Raw genomic sequence first — 18,269 nt, forward strand, 5'->3', positions numbered from 1 at the left:
GGAGACTTAGGGGACGGGGGCGGGGGGGGGGGAAGGGACGCCTGTCACTCAGCCTGACGGACAGCCCAGAGATCTGCCTTCAGATAAAACCTTACAGATGTGGAGGTCGGTATTGATTTTGAGTTAGTAACGGTAAGGTACCAAGAAGTAATACATTAGTGAAAGCAAGGTCACTGGGAAAAAAGTAAAACCCACTGGGGGAGAGGCCATAGCATTCTTGAGGGGGGCGATTACCGCATCAGATCAGGACTTCCTCAAGTTCAAAAGTTTGCAGCCCCAGACCTTTGGCTGGGCCCCTAACTGTGGGCCAACGTTTCCTGCTTCCCTGGGCGAAGGGCGACCCGTGGGGATCCGTGCGCCTGCCCGAGGCTTGCGAGGGCTCTGTAGGCCTGCGGGGCTGCCACGGGCCTCTCTCCCCATGCTCTCCGGCTCAGCTTGCTGTGGGGAGGGATCACAGCGAGGGGTGGCTAGACACAGGTTCAAGTCCCAGCTCTGCCACTTCCTGGCGGTGCAATCTCAGGCACTCCTTTTCACATCCCTGTGCCTTGATTTCCCCAGCTGCAGAGTGGGGGTAAAACAGCTCATTTGCCGGAGAAGTCATTCCATGCTCCACCTCTCTTTAGAGGGGTCTGACCCCATCAGCTTGGAAGCGCTCATGCCTTGAGACAGGAGGCTGGATGCAGGCGAAGCCCTCTGATCCCCAGACTTCCGGGCGCCCTGGAAGAGAGCAAGCAGATGCTCCACAGCCCCATTCACACCCAGCCCAGATGTGGGCCTGCATTGATGGTGCAGGCAAATCCCACTGAACAGATCCCATGACGGGGAAAGCTCCCTGGGCCTGAGCGGACTCTGAGCTGCCTGCTAATGGCGCAGGGTCCAAGCCCCGCAAGCCACTGGGCTCCACACAAGCGCCTTCTCACAGAGCTTTCCAGGAAGGTTAGCATCAGCCTTCTCGCTGTGTCTCAGACCTGCTAGGCCTGTTCCCGCCTTTGCACTTGCTGGCTCTTCTGCCTGGACAACTCTGTTCTGTCTTCCCCTGGCTGATTCTTTCTGGTCATGCTAGCGAGGTCTTCCCAGTGAGGTCTTCCCTGACTACTCCGCGTAGTTTGTCTTTCTTCCACAGCACTTATCAGCATTGGAAATGACATTGCTTGCTTTCATCTTCCTGCATTTGACTGACTGGCAGCTCTTGGAGGTCATGGAGCTGTCACTCTTCACTGCTGTATTTCAGTGCCTGGTGCGGTGTCTGGCACATATTAGGTGCTCAATAAATATTTGTTAAGTGAATATGCATGTATTTGACAGGATTTTCTGCGCTTACAGTCTGTAGGAGGTATAGTATAGACACTGGGGCTGCAGTGGTGGACGAAACACAACTCCATTCTGCCCCAAAGAGCGCGCAGCCGAGCCTGTCCCAAGCCTGGCGTACAGTGACGCTCTGTGAAGCGTCTCGTGAAGGAAGGAAGGAAGGGTGTCCAGGAAACGCTTTGTGGTTTGGGACGGCGGGGACGTAACGTGCAAGGCAGGAAGGAGTGCGGGGAATTGGGACAGGCAAGTGGAGGTCCAGTCACACGAAGCTTTGCCCTGTTCATCTGGGAGGTTCCGAAGAGCCGCGGATAATTCTTGAGCAATGTAGTCAGATTTGTTGGGCGGCTGTTGCCTTGCAGGATGAGTATGGATCTGTGCACACCTCCCAGCCTGTCCTCCAAAGCATCCTTCTTCTCTCCCCAGACACCTCCCCACTTGTCTCCTCCATCCCATCCTTGCTGGGCCTGGCGTCTTGGCGATATGCAATGAGAAGGATTATACCAGGCTCATCAGAACCGACAAACCCTCCCGAGAGGCTTCCCACCCCACAAGGGTCCTTGCGAAGAAAGGGAAATGGGACCTGTGTGTTTTCCCTGAGCCTCCAAGTTTGTTCTTGGGGCCAGGGCTCCTTGAAGGAGGAGCAGTGTTAGTGTTTATATGGGGCAGACAATGGGAGGGAGAGTGGTTTTCTGAATTTGGATGGAAGCGAGATCTCGACTCGAGCAAGAAACTGACAGGCAACCTGGAAGAGAATCGGGTCTTCTAACCCCAGGGCAGTGTTAGATTCCTGAGTGCCCCCAGACCAGCCAACACACACCCCCAGCAAATTCCTCAGGCCCAGGACCCCATCGCAACAGTCAGGAAAGGACAGACCCAGCTCCACCTGTGTTTGCCTCTCACTGGGCTGGCACCCTGCGAAGCTCCACCCAAAGCTCAGCAACTGTGGGGAGACCAAGTCCAGCCCCAGTAGACCTGGTGCCCTTGGCTCTGGGGGTGGGTGAGGAGAGAAGGGCTGAGAGGCGCACACCAGGTGTCCTGTGGGAGGGGTCAGGGAGGCTGTGCTTGTGGTATTCTGGAGGAGCCAGGCCCCCCGGGGCTCTGGGATCCAACCCCCCACCCCCGGGGAAGCCACATCTGGAGTGAGAACCTCTACCGTGGTCACGTGTCTAAAACCAATCCTTGAGAGCCAGACTTGACATCATCAGGCTAGAGGGCCTGGCACATTCGCTGAGATCTGGGGAAGACACAGCTCTGGTGGGCCTCGGTTTCTCCATCTGAGAAATGGGTGTCATGACTGCCCCACACGTCTCTGGAGGGCTCTGCACTGCAACAGTCACACCGAGTCCATAGCTAAGAGAACAGAAAGATAAGGAGGATTAGAGGATCTGGGGCCACTGATGCCTGAGCACGTTCCACGAGCAGAGCCCGTCTCGGCCTGCTGGCCACACTCTGAGGACAGAGGTGGTCACAGGGGTTAAGGGTTAGCATGTGGAGGAGCTCAGGCTCTGGCCCTGGCCTGAGGATCCCTGTCCCTGGGCCAAGGTCAGGAACCAGGGCTCTCCCTCCTCTGAAGTCCTGGGGCCTGGCCTGAGGAGTCCACATCAGTGCCTTCTGTCTGGGCCATGCCTCCTGCCTGGAGCAGGGATGTGTCAGACCCGGGAAGGTGAAAGTTTTCACAAGGTGTCCAGTCGGCCAAAAGTTCATTGCTCCAATGTGCGAAGTCTGCTTTCTTCCCAGGGGGCGGGTGGGATCATCAGAGAGCACACCGTGTGCCCAGCATGGGTGGCAGTGTGGCCCTTCGGCTCCGTGCAGAGCCAGCTGTCAGCAAGGCGGACCTCACCTGGGCCTCGGGTCTCCCTCCCATAAAAGGCGGCGTTCCCAGGAGGTCACAGGGCCCCCGGCAGGTCAGGTCCACAGGAGTGCTTCTCCCTCCCCTCCGCCTCCTCTCTGGATTGGCCAGGTCACCCCGGTCCCTCCCCTCCCTCCCCTCCCCTGCTGCCTTTACTACCCTGTCTCCAAGAGCTGCACCCCAGGATGCCCAAGTGCCCTCCTGCGGGCACCCACAGCCCCCTCTGTCATGCCCCTCGTCACTCCAGATCCTGATGATCTGCCGCGACTTGCCACCCTCCCCAGACCCAGACCCTCTCCCTGGGCCAAGGTTAGGAACCAGGGCTCTTCCTCCTCTGAAGTCCCAGGGCCTGGCCTGAGGCTTGGAGCCATAGTCATCATCCGCGTGTGTTTGCTGAATGAATAAGTGAACACACCAGTGAGCCAGCACCAGGTTCTTCCGGCTGAGTTTCTGGAGACGAGCCCCACGGCATGACCTGGGCTTGCCATCACCGATAGTGACTTCCTGTCTGCCAACCGTGCCAAGCAGAGAAGGGGGTGACGGTCACAGACATCTGTGAAAGCGCTTGGAAGCGCTGGCCCCGTAGGGGCGGAGTTCAACGCCAGTATAGTAAGCACAGGACTGGGGCCGACGCTGGATGGATCCAGTCTTTACCCGCTGGTCGGAAGAGGGGGCGTCCCGGGCTGATGGGGACGCAGCTCCTGGGGGAGCGCTGTGTCTGGTGAAGAGACAGAGTTAGCTGGCCCATTCTTTCATGCGCGTATGTACTCATTCACCCAGCAGACAGGCTCAGGGCGCCCCTCGGGGCCGGGAACAGAGAGCGGAACTGGGCCTGCCCTGCCCCCAGAGCTCTCAGTGCAGGGATGCTCCCTGGGCCAGGATTTAACCAGACAAACCCCTAACCATCTTCCCCACAAACGCAAGTAAGCCAGGTAAATGGAGGATTGCAAGGCTGCAGGGACCTCAAGGGAGACACTCCAGCGAAGACCTGTCCAAGGCCAGCCCAGCATTGCCCCTGCGCCCTGCTTGCCTCTGTGGGGTCCCCCCTGGGGCCCCTCATGCCCGCCCTGCCCTGATGCTCTCTCCCCGCAGGTGATGAGCATCCTGAGCAACCCCAGCGCCGTGCCACCACAGCCCCAGGCCGACTTCTCCATCTCGCCGCTGCACGGCGGCCTGGACTCGGCCACCTCCATCTCGGCCAGCTGCAGCCAGCGGGCGGACTCCATCAAGCCGGGAGACAGCCTGCCCACCTCCCAGTCCTACTGCCCGCCCACCTACAGCACCACCGGCTACAGCGTGGACCCTGTGGCCGGCTACCAGTACGGCCAGTATGGCCAGAGTGAGTGCCTGGCGCCCCGGGTGTCCCCCTCCCCTCCCTGTCCTGACACACCCCCCCCACAAGGACCTCCCACTTACTTATAGAGAACTGTGAGGGGGTGTTGGGTAGGGGTGCCCATTTCACAGGTGAGGAAACTGAGGCCCAGAAAGGCAGGACTGTCATCCTGAGATGATACAGCACCAGAGCCCTGCAACTCATGCTCTTCTTTCTTGGAGCCTCGCTGTCCCGAAGGAACATAATATGAGCCACCAGTATCACTTAAAATTTCCTCCTGGCCACCTGTCACAAGTGGAATGATCTTTACTGACATTTCTTAGGTAACCCGGTATATCTAAAAGATGATCCTTTTGATACATAATCCACATGACATGATAAGTAAGACTTTTTTACATTCTTTTTTCAAAGACTGTTTTTGAAATCCAGAACGTTTTCCTTCAGTTACTAAGTTTTCACTGGAAAAACTTGGTCTGCCTTTGTTTCATGACATTTACAACTGGAGGAAGTAAATCTACAAACTCAAGTTGCTCCAAATACTTGGAAAAATTTCTCAGTCACTGTGAATGTGACTGCAGTAGTCGCTCAGTCGTGTCCGAGTCTTTGAGACTCAGGAACGGTGGCCCGCTAGGCTTATCTGTCCATGGAATTCTCCAGGCATGCATACTGGAGTGGGTAGCCATTGCCTCCTCCAAGGGATCTTCCCAACCACTAAATTAAAGCAGATTACAGTTTTAAATCCAAGAGAAAATCAGATCGGAAGGTGACATGCAGCTCCCCGCTTGCACCAGGCACCAGGGGACAGACCCTGCCCCTTTCTCCTTCTCCCCTGCTCCCCCAGGGCAGAGCTGTCCTGAGTTCTCTCCCCTACCCCCACCCCAGCTTTGGTTCCCGCAGAGACCAGAGCTGGTCTCTGGTGCCCACCCTGAGCGCCATGCTCTTGGCCTCTGGTCTGGAGCAGAGGCGGCAGGCCCGCAGACTGGGACGTGGCCTCCAGCTGCCAGGTGGATGGGGCAGCCGAGGAGCCAGTCCCGACGGCTGGGGTAGGGTGGGGGCAAGGCCATGCAGGCCCCTGCCCGGCCCTGGCAAAGGCGTCACCTGCTGGTGTCAAACTAATCAGAAGGGCGTGTGGCACCAGGGTGTGACCTCCCAGCCCAGGGCCCTCTCTGCCCCTCCGAGGGCCTGGCCTGGCCCCCGACCTCCGCCTCCTGACCCCGCCCTGCCCCGCCCCTCACACAGCCTCCCTCCAGCTAAATGCGGGCCAGCTGCGCCGGCCACCGCAGCCTGTGCTCATGGCCTCCTCCCGCTGGGTGTGTGTGTTCACGCACGTGTGTCTAGGTGAGCGCGAGTGTCCGTGTCAAGAGTACCTTGCAGTGTGTGTGTCTGTGCGTGTGTTGTGGCATACTGTGAGTGCACACATTTTGTGTCTAGGGGGGCACGCGTATATCTGTGGATCCGTGAGTGTGTGAGTGACAGTGTATTTGAGCTCACGGCGGTTTACACGTGTGAGTGTGAATGAGCATACTGTGTGCACGTGGCTGTATGTGGGTTTGTGTGTGAACGCGCGGACACGTTTGGTCATGTGAGTGTGGCCGTAACACACGTGTGTGTTGAAATGTGCGTTCAGCTGTGTTCGTGTGGCTTGGTGTGTGGGTGCCTGTGTGTCTGACCTGTGTGCTGTGGAGTGTATGTGTGTGAGTGTGGAATGTGTGGCTGTGCACACATGTGTGTACATGTGTATGCATGTGTTTGCCACGTGTGTGTGCTGGAGTGAGCGTGTGTTTGGAGTCCGTGTGTGCAGACTGTGCACGCAGGTATGGCTACGCTTGAGCATGGGTGCAGGTGTGGCTGTGTGTACTGGTATCCAGGTGTGCCTCTGGGTGTGAACTCACGATGTGTGTATAACTGTGTCTGTGTGAGTGTGTGTGTGTGTGCCTGCGAGTCTGAGACCTGGGTGCGCACACGGCCATGGCGGTGTCTCCAGAGGGGCCAGGGTGACCCCGTGCCCTGCCTGCGTTCCCGGGCACGGAGCGGGACACACGTGCTCTTGATAAAGAGTTCAGCGTGGCTCCAGCGGCGGCCACAGCCCCGGCCCGGGGCGGGCGTTAGTCACACCCGGAGCCCGTGCCCGATTCCAGGGGCGCCTGCCCAACTCGGAAATAAAATTAACCCCAAAGTCAGCATGGGGGCCACAAGGGAGGGGAGGATCAAAAGGGAAAGGGCCCGGGAGGTGGGAAGGGAGTTTTGTTCCCCTTCGCCGGGGAAGAGCTGGCCGGGGTTTCCTCCCTGCCCGCTCCTCACCCCCACCCCCCTCACCCTTCCGACCTCCAGCTCCCCCACTCAGTCACCCCCTGCAGCCCCACCCTGCCTCCCTTGTCTCCGCCAGGGGCTGCTCAGAGCTCCTCCCAGGCCACCTCCTCCAGCCCTTCCCCAGGGGCACCCCAGCACACACTCCACTCTCCGCCCAGCCCACAGAGGCTCCACTAGGAGAGGGCTGAGGGAGAGTCTGCCCCTCCACCACCCTGATGTGGGCAAGTCACCCACCTCTCTGATCCTCAGTTTTGCCATCTGTGAAATGGGGGCCCAGGGATTCAATTCCATTGTCTCAATGTTTTCCCATCCCCCTCGGCTGTGACATCCTGGGACAGCCCAGGGACACACGTGGGATTCCCACTGACCACCTCCCCATGTCCACAGGCAGCTGAATTCACCATAGTCCATGTGTGACAGCCTCATGCTCTAAGCCATGCTGTGTAAGCCCAGGGCCACCTGCCACCTGCCCACACCTGCCCTGTGCATGAGTTCGCCCACTGGGCACTGGGTGAGATGCATGTTCTCCATCTCGTGTGATCCTCAAAAACCCCAGGTTGTTTGTCCTCGGGTTACAGATGCAGAAGCTAAGGCTCAGAGAGGCTGGGAACTTTCCCCGTGGTCCCACAGAAAGTGGAGTCTCCTAACTTCAAACCTAGTTCTCTTTGAGTCAGATCACAAACTTGTGCGAGATGGTGAGGAATGGTGCACACCAGCCCTGGGTGTGGGGTCCTGCTCACGGGTGCACGTGCATCTGGGCAGGACAGAGATTTATTTCTCTGCGAGTCCTTTCTGTGAGTACTCACTGCGGTGTCTAATGGCTCCAGGGCATCACTTTACATCCTGCACGTGTGGAAAGGAAGGAGCCGTGACCATTCCTTGAGCTTCTGCTGCGGCTCTGGCGCCCCATCCTCACCGCCACCCGGTGCAGGGCGTGGGTTATTCCCTCTGGGCAGATGAGGAAAGGGGATCCCAGAGAGGTTGGCTGGGACCACCAAACAGTGTCTGTCCAGGCGCACAGGGCCACCCCTTTGACCATGAAGAGCATCACTTTCAGGTGTGCCTGGGGTCAGGTGGGCCAAACCCTAAAGCAGGAGAGCCCGCCGCCTCGCCTCGGTCCTCTCACCTTCCCAGGGACACCTTCACACCCTCCTCCCCTGCTCCCTGCCGCCATCCGGTCATCCGTCTGTCTCTCCCCATCCCTGAAGGGGGTGGGGGCAGGGGGGCAGGGACAGGGCGCACGGCAGATTGATATGGCCCTGGTGTTCCCAGAGGCCAGGGCCGTACTAATGATGGGGCTGATAGAACGCAGAAGTGTGAAAAGAATTTTAATAGATCTGACAAGTCTAATAAGAATTTGTGTCTAGAAGGGTCCTCCTCTGGGGCTGCTGGCTGACGAGACGCTGACGGCTGAGATTTGTTTACTGGTTGGCATCGCCACCACCTCGCCTGCCAACTCCTGATTAATCTAATTTGAGATGTTGAGAGCCCAGGCCCGGGCACGAGGCATAGGAGGGGAGACTCGGAGAGACAGAGGGACAGGAAGGGCCACTGACAGGCTGTAATGAGAAATGTCACAGCCCTGCCCTCACGGGACCCCGGCCCCACCCCGGGGAGAGGCAGGCTCTGAGGGATGACGGGCGCCCTTGAAGCTGGCTGAGTCGTCAGTAAAGTTTGGTGTTTCCTGGTGTTTCCTTGGTCGTCTTGACAGCAGGGCCTGGGGAGGTCCCTACGGTGTGCAGGGCCATGGCTGGTGACGGGGAGAGACGAAAGCGGAAGAGACAGAGTGGCCAGAGGCACAGGCAGAGTAAATTCAGGCTCCCCCAGCTCACGTGCGCCTCTGGGCCCGTGGCTCTTCCTGAACCTCAGTCTCCACGTCTGTAGAATGGGAACAAGCATGGGGCGGCTGAAAGAATTAGATGAGCTACCGTCTGCCTGGCACTTAGCAGTTCCCATCGTTGTTATTCAAAGCCAGACCTTTCTGCCTCTCCTGCAGGAAGAGCTGGCCCGTAGACAAGTCCCTTACCTTGCCTGGAGTAGAGAATGGGGCCATTCCAGGCTTCGGGTTGTAGGCTGTTCCATACATTCTCAAGTGCTGTGTGGGGACCAGGGATGATTCTGCAGGAGGTGGAGCTGGCAGGGGTAGTTAGCAGCTAGCATCAGACTGCCTGCATTTGAATTATGGCTCTACAATTTAGGAACCCTGGGATCTTTCAAGTTACGCAGCCTCTCAGGGCAGGGCCTTGGTTTGTCATCTGTGAAATGGGGATGGTAAGAATCCCCGCCTCACAGAGGTCTTGGGGCAATTGAATGAGATGATGCAGGTAAAGTGCTTAGACTGGGGCTGGCACAGAGCCAGCTCTGGGGAAGCGTCAGCTCTTCCCTGCCCCCACTTCCTGTTACCACTCTGACAATGTGGCCTCCTCTTGGGCGAGACCCAGAACCCAGATAAGACAGACCCCATGCAGTAGGGCTGGTGTGGTCACAGCTGCCGGGTCCCCCGAGACCATAGATGGGAGGTTTTCTCAGCCTCCCCCAGAGTGATGGTCGGACCTGAGGCAAGGGTGAGGTGGGCCCCCACCACGCTGCCCCACCAGCTAGGAGCCTGGAGGCCGAGTAACCTTAGAGGCAGCCCCTGGGGGCTCAGTGTGGGAAGCTGAGGGACATGGAGTCCAGGCCTGCAGTAAGGCCCAGGGCCTGCATTTATCCTTTAGGAGTCCAGGGAGCCATGCCTGGAGCCCCCTGCACCAGGCATCTGAAAGCACATTGTCTCGTTTGATCCTTAAAACAGCCCTCCTCCCCACTTTACAGACAAGGAAGCAGGGCTGGAGAGACAAAGTGTTTTGCCCAAAGCCACGTGAGCAGGAGGTAGTCGGAGCCTGAGTTGCCCAGTTCACTGCCCCTTTCCTTCTTTTTCCCGTCAAAGGGCATGCCTGCTTACTGCGCCCCAACCCTGGGAGCCCTCACCCATCCAACTCCCTGTGCACCAGGCGTGGTGCTGACTGACCGCTGTAGATACATTTTCCCATCTAATCACAATAATCCTTCAACCCAGGTGCCGTTATTACCTTACAAGGGAACTGAGGCTTGGAAAGGTGAGAGGGTATATCCGAGGGTTGACAGGTGCAGAGTCTGAATGTTGGGCGTTTGAGGCCCCAGGCAGTGGGGCCTCCTGGAACTCAGTTACTGATGCAGCCCGTCTCAGCTCCCTGTTTGCCCTCCAGCCACGCCATCACCTCCCGGCTCCACCCACTCACCCTAGGCAGGGGCCCCCCAGCTTTGGGAAGGCATGGAGAGTGTTACTGGGCCCCGCCGTGGGCAGGGGACAGTGAGGGGAGAGCCCTCCCTCCAGCTCCCTCTCACCTCCAGATCGGAGGCGTCCCAGGAGGTGAGATCAGCCAGAGCTGCAAATTCTGCCTTGGGAGGCAGCCTGTCTGTGAGGGGCCTCGGTCACATGCCAGGCCAATCATCCGGTTCAGGAAGGTTTCTGCTGCAGCCCCAGACAGGCACCACGAGGAGAGCCAGCCCAGAACAGAAGTGGGCCTACCTGCACACACCGACGCGTGAACCTGGCTGAGGTGGCGCTCACCTGTGCACATTTACTGTGTCCCCACCGTTCGCCTCACGCAGTTGCACACAACTCACCATGTCTGCGCTCACATATGAGTGCAAGCATCGCTCGTGTCCATCACTCCGTCACAGGGATCCTTGTTTCCACGGTTCACACGCCCTCAGGCTCTCATCCCTCTCCTCTGGGTGACCAGAACTGGCAAGGCTGCAGGTCTCATTTCCCTGCATTACAGGCTCCTGGCCCTTCCTCCTGCAGGGACCCCTCGGATCCCTGGCAAAAGCTCCCTTCATTTTTGAGTAAGAGATCTTGCTCTGCCTCAGCCGTGAACTGGGCTTGCTGCTGCTAAGTCACTTCAGTCGTGTCCAACTCTGTGTGACCCCATAGACGGAAGCCCACCAGGCTCCCCCGTCCCTGGGATTCTCCAGGCAAGAACACTGGAGTGGGTTGCCATTTCCCTCTCCAGTGTGTGAAAGTGGAAAGTAAAAAGTGAAAGTGAAGTTGCTCAGTCGTGTCCAACCCTTAGCGACCCCACAGACTTCAGCCCACCAGGCTCCTCCATCCATGGGATTTTCTAGGCAAGAGTACTGGAGTGGCTTGCCATTAGGGTCCAGAAAAGGCAGAAGGACCTTGCCCTCACTACTACCTGGACACCAGGGGACTCGCTGGCCATGCCTCAGAACAGGGATGGGTAGAGGCGTGTTGGGGAAAGGGACAGTTCTTCGCTAGACAATGGGATACCCTTGGTACTTTCCTACAGAGCCCATGGGGAGCTGGGTAAACAATGTGGTAAGCAAATATTTGCTGAATGACTAGAAAGGAAGTGAGACAGTCTTATGAAGAACTTGATGGATAGGTGGGTGGATGGATGAACAGGTGGATAGACAGACAAAAACTGGATGGGCAGATTGATGGCGAATGGATGGACAACAGATAGATGGATACAGATATGGCTGTGGATGGACGGATGGAAGAAGAGATGGGTAGATGCGGAGAAAGACGGGTGAATTGATAAATGGATGGATGGATATAAGGATGGATGAATAGATGCAGGACAGGTTGAATTAACAGGTAAAAAGAACGTCAGTTTCTAGGAGTCTCTCTTTCTTTCCCCAGCTGCTGTTGATTACCTGGCCAAAAACGTGAGCCTATCCACACAGCGCCGCATGAAGCTCGGGGAGCACTCGGCTGTGCTGGGACTCCTTCCTGTGGAAACTGGACAGGCTTACTAGGGCCTCTGGGGTGACTTGCCCCAGCCTGAGTCCCAGCCCAACCCTTACTGATCCCTGAGCCTCCCATCCTCAGTCCCTCCATCGCCCTGGGGTCCCCAGAGGCCAGAGAAGGAACCCATTCCCTTCCTGTGGCCAGCCCTCTGGAGACAGACAGCCTGCCCACCATTCATCTGTGGTTAGGGCCCTGGAGTGACCTCTTCACTCTCCCCACTGGAGGGTCTCTGGTCAGCCTGCCGTCTTGCCGCAGCCAAACTCTGACATGGTCTGTGTCATCTCAGACCCAGAGATCACAGCTCACCCTGAACAGAGCACCTTGGGCAACCAAGGAGGATGCTGTCTGGGATGAGGTCCAGGAGCCCTTTGACCCCAGTGCCAGTGGGTCCCCTGGACAGAGGTGGAGCCCACGGGGCTGATCTCGGCAGAAGTGCTAGGAGCCAGCCCTCCTGGTGGGTCTCTGGCTCAGGGCCTGAACCACAGCTCGTCCTCCTTAACAAAGGAGGGAGAACCTTGGCCCTGGGGTGCTCCCAGGAATCACCCACGAATTCTGAGGACTTCAGGACCTCTCCACACACCTCTGCTGGGTGGAGGGGGTAAATCTAGCCCAAACAAGGGGATTGGGATGACCAGGAAGAGGCTTAGTCAGGAGGGCAGGGCCACATGGGTGGGGCTTGTTGGCAGTGGACTGGCCCAGGGTACCAGGACCCAGGCCAGGTATTCAGAAGCAGCTTTAGGCTCTAACACTGAAGCCCCAGTTCCAACCTTGCCCACCCCATGTGGGGTCTGGGGAGCACACATACCCTCCAGTTTTCTCATTTGCTGAATCATATGGCAGGGGGAGGAGACCAAGTCTTGAGGACATGTGAGTGATGAGGCAGGCTCAGAGGAGGGTTTCGTAACTGAGGTTGCTCTGCTTGTGGGCGGCAAAGGCTTCAGCGGTCTGCCTTCAAGTACACACCCCATGGAGCTTCGATTTCTCATAAAGCCTCCTTCAGAGACCCAGGCCCATCCCCTGAGTGCCCTGCCCTCTAGGAAGGGCGCCTCCATCTGCTCTGGAAAAGGATCATCAGGGACTGCTTGCCCCACAGACAAGACCACAGAGTCTCCTTGGCATTTGGGGGGCGGGAGGGGCATGTCCCTGTCCCACCCAGACTGGATTCTTTCCGTGTTGACCCGTTCTCAGCTGAGATGGCTCTGTCTTCTGACCCAGCACACCTGGATGTGGAGACGTGGCCGGTCTCTGAGCCACTGCCCCTGGGCAGAGAGGGGCACCAAAGGTTCTGGACAAGAGGGCAAGGCCATCCGTGGCCACTCCAGCGGCTCCCCGACTGCCTTCTCTTTACACGTTGAGACCTTTGGGGCAGTGGCCCAAGCCCCTGACTGCGGCCTCCCTTGTAACTCTTCCCTCTACCCTTGATCAAAGTGATTCACCTTCATCTCCATCATCACAATCTACACGTGGATCACCTGCATCAAGTCCTGCTGGGCCAAAGGCACTTGAGACAGGAGCCCCGGCACTGGATCTGCGCAGACCGGACCACATTGCTTGGCCCCTCCTGGGCCCCTGGCACCACCTCTTCGCTCAACTCATGCCTCGCCCTCAGCTCACAGGGCATTCCCAGAGGGAAAGGCTGCCGCTTTGGGAATCAACCTGGGCTCCTCCATTCTGGGGAGCCGGGTTGGCAAGATACTAGGACAGTTCCCTGCATGGACATCACCTCTGTGCCAAACGCTCTGACCTGCTTCCCACCTTCAGACTCACTAGTCTCAGGCCTGTCCTGGACCGTGGCCACGGTGGCCTGTATCTCTGGTTTCCGAGGAGCCTATGATTAACTGGGGACAAACAGACTCTTTGGTAGCAGTGGACACCCAGACATGTGTGGCCCATCAAGTTCAGCCAAAGTTTCAACGGGAGCATCCAAGGCAGGAGACTTTGGGCTCTTCCAGCTCTGGACAAAAAGGAAGGATGTGTGTTGTCTGTTGGTGGCCTGGTACGTGTTTTTGTAGCTCTCGTAGCCGGGAAGCAGTTCTTCCTTAAGCTGAACTACAGTCTTCATCCACATTCCTTGAATGGTCAGTCTTTCCCTCTGGAAGCCGGTCTCAGCCAGCCTCTGCATCTCCTTATAGCCTAGGTTTTCCAGGAGCAGCAGGGATCTCAGGCTGGTGACATCAAAACCATCCAGCTCCCCCCAACCCCACCCCCGGAAGTGACATTCCAATGCTAGGACCAATCCCAATATCTGCCTCCGATGGCAAAATGGGTGTCAACCAAATGATTTCTCCTTACGTCCATCTTCTTTGGAGTTCTCCCAAGCGACCGTCTTGGTAGAAAGTGGGACTTACTCCCCCAGGGGCCCCACCCTCCTCAGAAAGACACCCTGACCCTAACAGGTGTTTTCCTGAAACCTAGTGTATTAATGCGTCTAACCAACTCAGTCTGTAAAATTCCGTCTGGTGTTGGCAGCTTGCAGCTTCACCGGCAAGATGATACTGGATGAGAATTATAAAGCTTCCAGCTCTTGAGGGGTGACCACAGGCTGAGAAAGAAGGTCTGAGTCCCAGTGGCGAGGCTGGCCCAGAAACATTCCCACTCCAGCCCTGTAAATAGAGTCCAGAGCAAAATAAAACATGCTTCCTCCAACTTCTCACAAGTAGCTATTGGTCCTACCTATGGGGGCCCCTCTTCTGAACTCATTGTACATTAGTTGGAAACGTGGTGATGTGCTGTTCGTTTATAGGAAGTTGACTTTTATATATATATATAAATACTAAAAAAAAAAAAAGAATCCCCCCACAGTGCGTGTCGTGCTAGCGCCAGGGACCATCTGTAGGGATATATCTGCATACCGTGTGTTTCAAATTATACATTCCGGGCTCTGTTGGGTTCTTTCATTTTTATTGCTTTTTCATTTGCTATTTCTCTCTTGCTATGAAAAAAAAAAAAAGTGATGTGTAAGAACCAAGCTATGTTTTATTTTTTACTCATTATGTTTTTCTTGATTTACATTTGCCGTTCTTTTGCCAGAGGAACGTGAAGGAGGAGAGAGATGGGGGTGGGGGGACGAAAGAGAAGGAGAGACTAATCACGAGAGAGGTTCGCCCAGAAGGAAAACGAGGTCAGATTTCCCATCTGGTGATGGCCTGAGAACATGGCAGATTCATGGCTCTGATCACTCCACCGAAATCCTGTGTTGTTGGACATGGAGCGGGCAACGCGTTCAGAGATGTGTATCCAGGAACTTGGGAGGCTCCACGATGGCCCGAAAAAGACATGATGCTCTGGGGCCTCTCTCAGGTTGATACTCTCCTCAAGCCCCCGAACGCGCCCTTCACTGTTGGATGCTTTTTGAGGCCGACTGACCTTCTCCTTCCCCTCTAGCCGAGGCACCACAACTGAGGCCAAATGGGGGTCCTCCAGCCACCTCTGCAGATGCTCAGAGACACCTGCATATCGATAAGGCCAGTCCCGACCCGGGACTATCTGCATAGCACTCTAGATCATTCCTTCTTCCTAGGAACGGCGACTTGGTTGCTTCCGTGTTTGACTCACAGCCATTTTGCTCCATGTGGGAGTGAGTGTGTGTGCATGAGAGTGTGAGCGGGGTGTCCGCGTGGGCGCGAAGGTGTGTGTTTAAGTATAATCGCACCATAATTTATTCAGCTATATGGAGTAGTAGACTAGAAAGAGAAACTGGCATTTGCTTTAACTACCTGCTTGTAAGCGCTTCCTCTGTAACTCAGGCGTAACTGTTACATATACATTAAAAAGAGATTAAAAGCATCTCCAGGGCTCCATGCACTCAATTGATCTCCATATGCGGCTGCCCTTAAGAGGGACTGAGGGGCACTCAAGAAGACCTTTGACCCAACCTACAGAGTGTGTGTTGCGGGGTAGGAACTACCTTTCTCTTGCGCCCCACGGGTCTCCCAGTGCTAAGCAGATGTCAAACACATAGCAAAAGCCTCATCGAAGTTTGGGCAGTGGACACATCTCTCTGCTGAAACCTCAGTTCTCGTCACCAGAATTTTCCTGCCACTCAACACAGAACCCCCTGTGGTCTCTCTGAGTGTCAATATACAGAATTTGCAAGGTGGGAGAGAGCTCACAGGTTTACTTACTGTCTTTCAAGCAGAGCCTGATGTGAGAGATCTGGGGGCAGGCCAATTACTGGAGAGCCTTCGAGAGAAACCCTCGAGGGCAGTGGTCCCCAACTGTTTGGGCACCAGAGACTGATTTCGTGGAAGGCGATCTTTCCACGGGGGACCGAGGCGGGGGGAATGGTTTCAGGACGATTCAAGCATATTACATTTATTGTGCACTTTGTTATTATTCTACAAGCAGCACCTCGGATCATCAGCCTTTAGATCCAGGCAGTTGGGGAGCCCTGCTTGAGGGAGTGAAACGAGAAGGGTGGGGCGGGGGAAGGAGCTGGGCCAAGAGGAGGTTTTCCCTGGAGTCCAGCCCCAGCCTGGTCCCGCAGAGAACTCTGGACTGAGAATGGGAGAGTAGATTAGCCTCACCTGGAGGCCAGGGGACTTTCGCTGCACAGATCAGTCATTCACTGGCTGCTGGCCGTGCCTGGGGATGGGATGGGATGGGATGACTGGGTAAAGGGTTTGTGTGGCCAAGCCCCTCTGGTTAACGTGACCCCTGTGGGCTGAGGGCAGTTCTCCAGAGAAAGGAATGGCAGTGAGCCCTCAGCAACAACTCACATCAGTCGGGACAGGCGCACTGGCCCAGGTAAAGGGCCTCTGGGCAAGGACTCGCACCATCTACTCCACATGTGTTCCTCTGGCTCTAAACCAGGGCGCCCGTGTCATCCCAGGGCGCCGGTTTACCTGGATCATCTGAACAGGGAGGAGTGAGCTGGAGGAGTCTGGGGGAGGTAATGTGCGTGAAGGATTGTAACACGCACAGAGGGAGAATCCGAGTCCACCCAGTCCAGCCAAGTTCTCTTCCCAAGGTCAGAGCAATGGGGAGGCTGCCAGGCACCCTTCTCTACACAGAATCCCTACAGCACAGTGAGCTCTGTGCCAGCCCCCAAGGAATCCAGACAGCTTATGGCAGAATTAGGGCTCTCAGCCACAATTCACCCAGGTCTATCTCCCTAGCTGCCCGCCACCCCAACTGAGCCATGGTTGTTCAGTAAATCAGGAAGATACAGGGGAGAGTCAGGAACTGGTCAAGTTCTACTCTGACCTCTGCATATGACTCGTGGGTCCTGAGACAATTTTCTCTCCCCAGAAGACTCTATTTACATATATTTTCTAAAAAGCAGACTCGATGATATCCAAGATCTTCCAGGTTACCATGACAATAAACTCAGCCACAGGCTGGTCTCAAAGCAGCCTGGAGAGTGCCCCGGTGGCTAGGAGCGGTCCATCACCAGTGCTCAGGAAGCAACATAAAGTCCTAGATGTTAAGTGTGTGATGCCAAGTTACCCCAGACCCGGACCTTCCCAGAGAACCCGTCTTAGGGAGCTTTCTGGGGTCCCACTCAGCAACCTTTGTTTGTACCCCAAAGAGAGCAGACAGATGTAGTCCTGTACCCAGCCACACACATACTACCCAGAATAAAATCAGGTTTCTGTGCCTAAGGGAAAAGGGAAGAATGGATATTTATCATTAATAGACAACCGTGTGCCGGTCAGCTGCTGCTGCAGCAGTGCTGCGTAATGGCGCCATCTCTGTGCACCGTTTGAGAGGCACACGTGATGGTGAGCGTCACAGTCATTCCTTGAGAAAATTTACTAGTGAAGGGAAGAGTTTCCTGAGACGGAGATAAACGGAGCCTTGAGATGGGAAGAGACCCAGAACAGAGACGGGTTTCTGAGTACAATCCTGTCTGTTGCAAAGTTAAGTCTGGAATGTCTAGTCCTCCCAAGGCTGCAGCTTCCACAACTCCATCCCATCCACTCCCCAGGCTGGCACTGACTTCCTCTGCACAGAGAGCCCCTCCTGGCCCTGATCATGCCCGTGGCCGGGGCAGGGAGCAGGGACTCACTTGCAAGAGGCATCAGGAGAGCGCCTTCAGGCCTCCGGGGGCCTCCACTCTCTCCCCTGGAGTGGCTCAAATGCGCATCTCAGGTGAAGCCCCACCCTCCTTCAAAGCGCCCTCTGTGTGACTGCAGACAAGCTGCTCCCCGGCTCCCTTCAGGTGGAGATGAAGTCTGTCTCACTATGACAACGCTGGGAGACAGTAGCCATGACCCAAGTCTTGGCGGCTTAAAACACCAAAGGCTTCCGTTTTTCCTAGTTCATGTTCAAGACTCCCCATAGTCAGCCTGGTAGAGAATGGACATTATCTTGAGTGTTGCTGGTCACTGGTAACACAAGGAGAGAGGCAGCGAATCGTGCCCTATCTCCTAAAGCTTCAACCCGAGGGACCTGGGTCACTTCTCACCCTTCACAGACCAAAGCAAGTGCGATGGCCCCAGTGAGTTTGAAAGGGAGCAGGGAAGCGTAATCCATCCTGTGTCTGGGAGGTGAGAGGTGGAAATGCTTGGAACAACCCTCCTGACCGCAACATCTGCTGCAGGGGGTTTTACATGAGGATTAAATGAGGCTAAAGATGAGAAGGTGAAAGCAAACGTTTCCTTAAGCACCACCTCTGTGCTCTTTTCTAAGATGTTGGGAAGGGCAGGGAATAGCAATAAAAGGACAGACATGGA

The 18,269-nt window shown here is 56.2% G+C and overlaps 1 protein-coding gene across 1 annotated transcript; it reads left to right on the forward strand.

Annotated features, from left to right (window-relative positions):
• Positions 1 to 2,329: 2,329 nt before the first annotated feature.
• Positions 2,330 to 15,344, forward strand: LOC148778442 (paired box protein Pax-7-like). Its single transcript, XM_088843052.1, has 2 exons — positions 2,330 to 4,496; positions 11,485 to 15,344. Exons 1-2 carry the CDS (start codon positions 4,094 to 4,096, stop codon positions 11,598 to 11,600), a joined length of 519 nt encoding a protein of 172 aa, XP_088699178.1. The 5' UTR covers positions 2,330 to 4,093; the 3' UTR covers positions 11,601 to 15,344.
• Positions 15,345 to 18,269: the final 2,925 nt, after the last annotated feature.

Source organism: Moschus berezovskii, chromosome 2 (assembly GCF_049115385.1).
Source record: "Moschus berezovskii isolate FMDL1 chromosome 2, NW_MosBer_1.0, whole genome shotgun sequence".
NCBI lineage: Eukaryota > Metazoa > Chordata > Mammalia > Artiodactyla > Moschidae > Moschus > Moschus berezovskii.

Excerpts from the sequence above, each read along its gene's own strand:
- LOC148778442 (XM_088843052.1), top strand. The coding sequence starts at position 4,094 with ATGGAGGATTGCAAGGCTGCAGGGACCTCAAGGGAGACACTCCAGCGA. Across the intron at positions 4,497-11,484 it reads GTACGGCCAGTATGGCCAGA|CTGCTGTTGATTACCTGGCC; the intron begins GTGAGTGCCTGG and ends TTCTTTCCCCAG.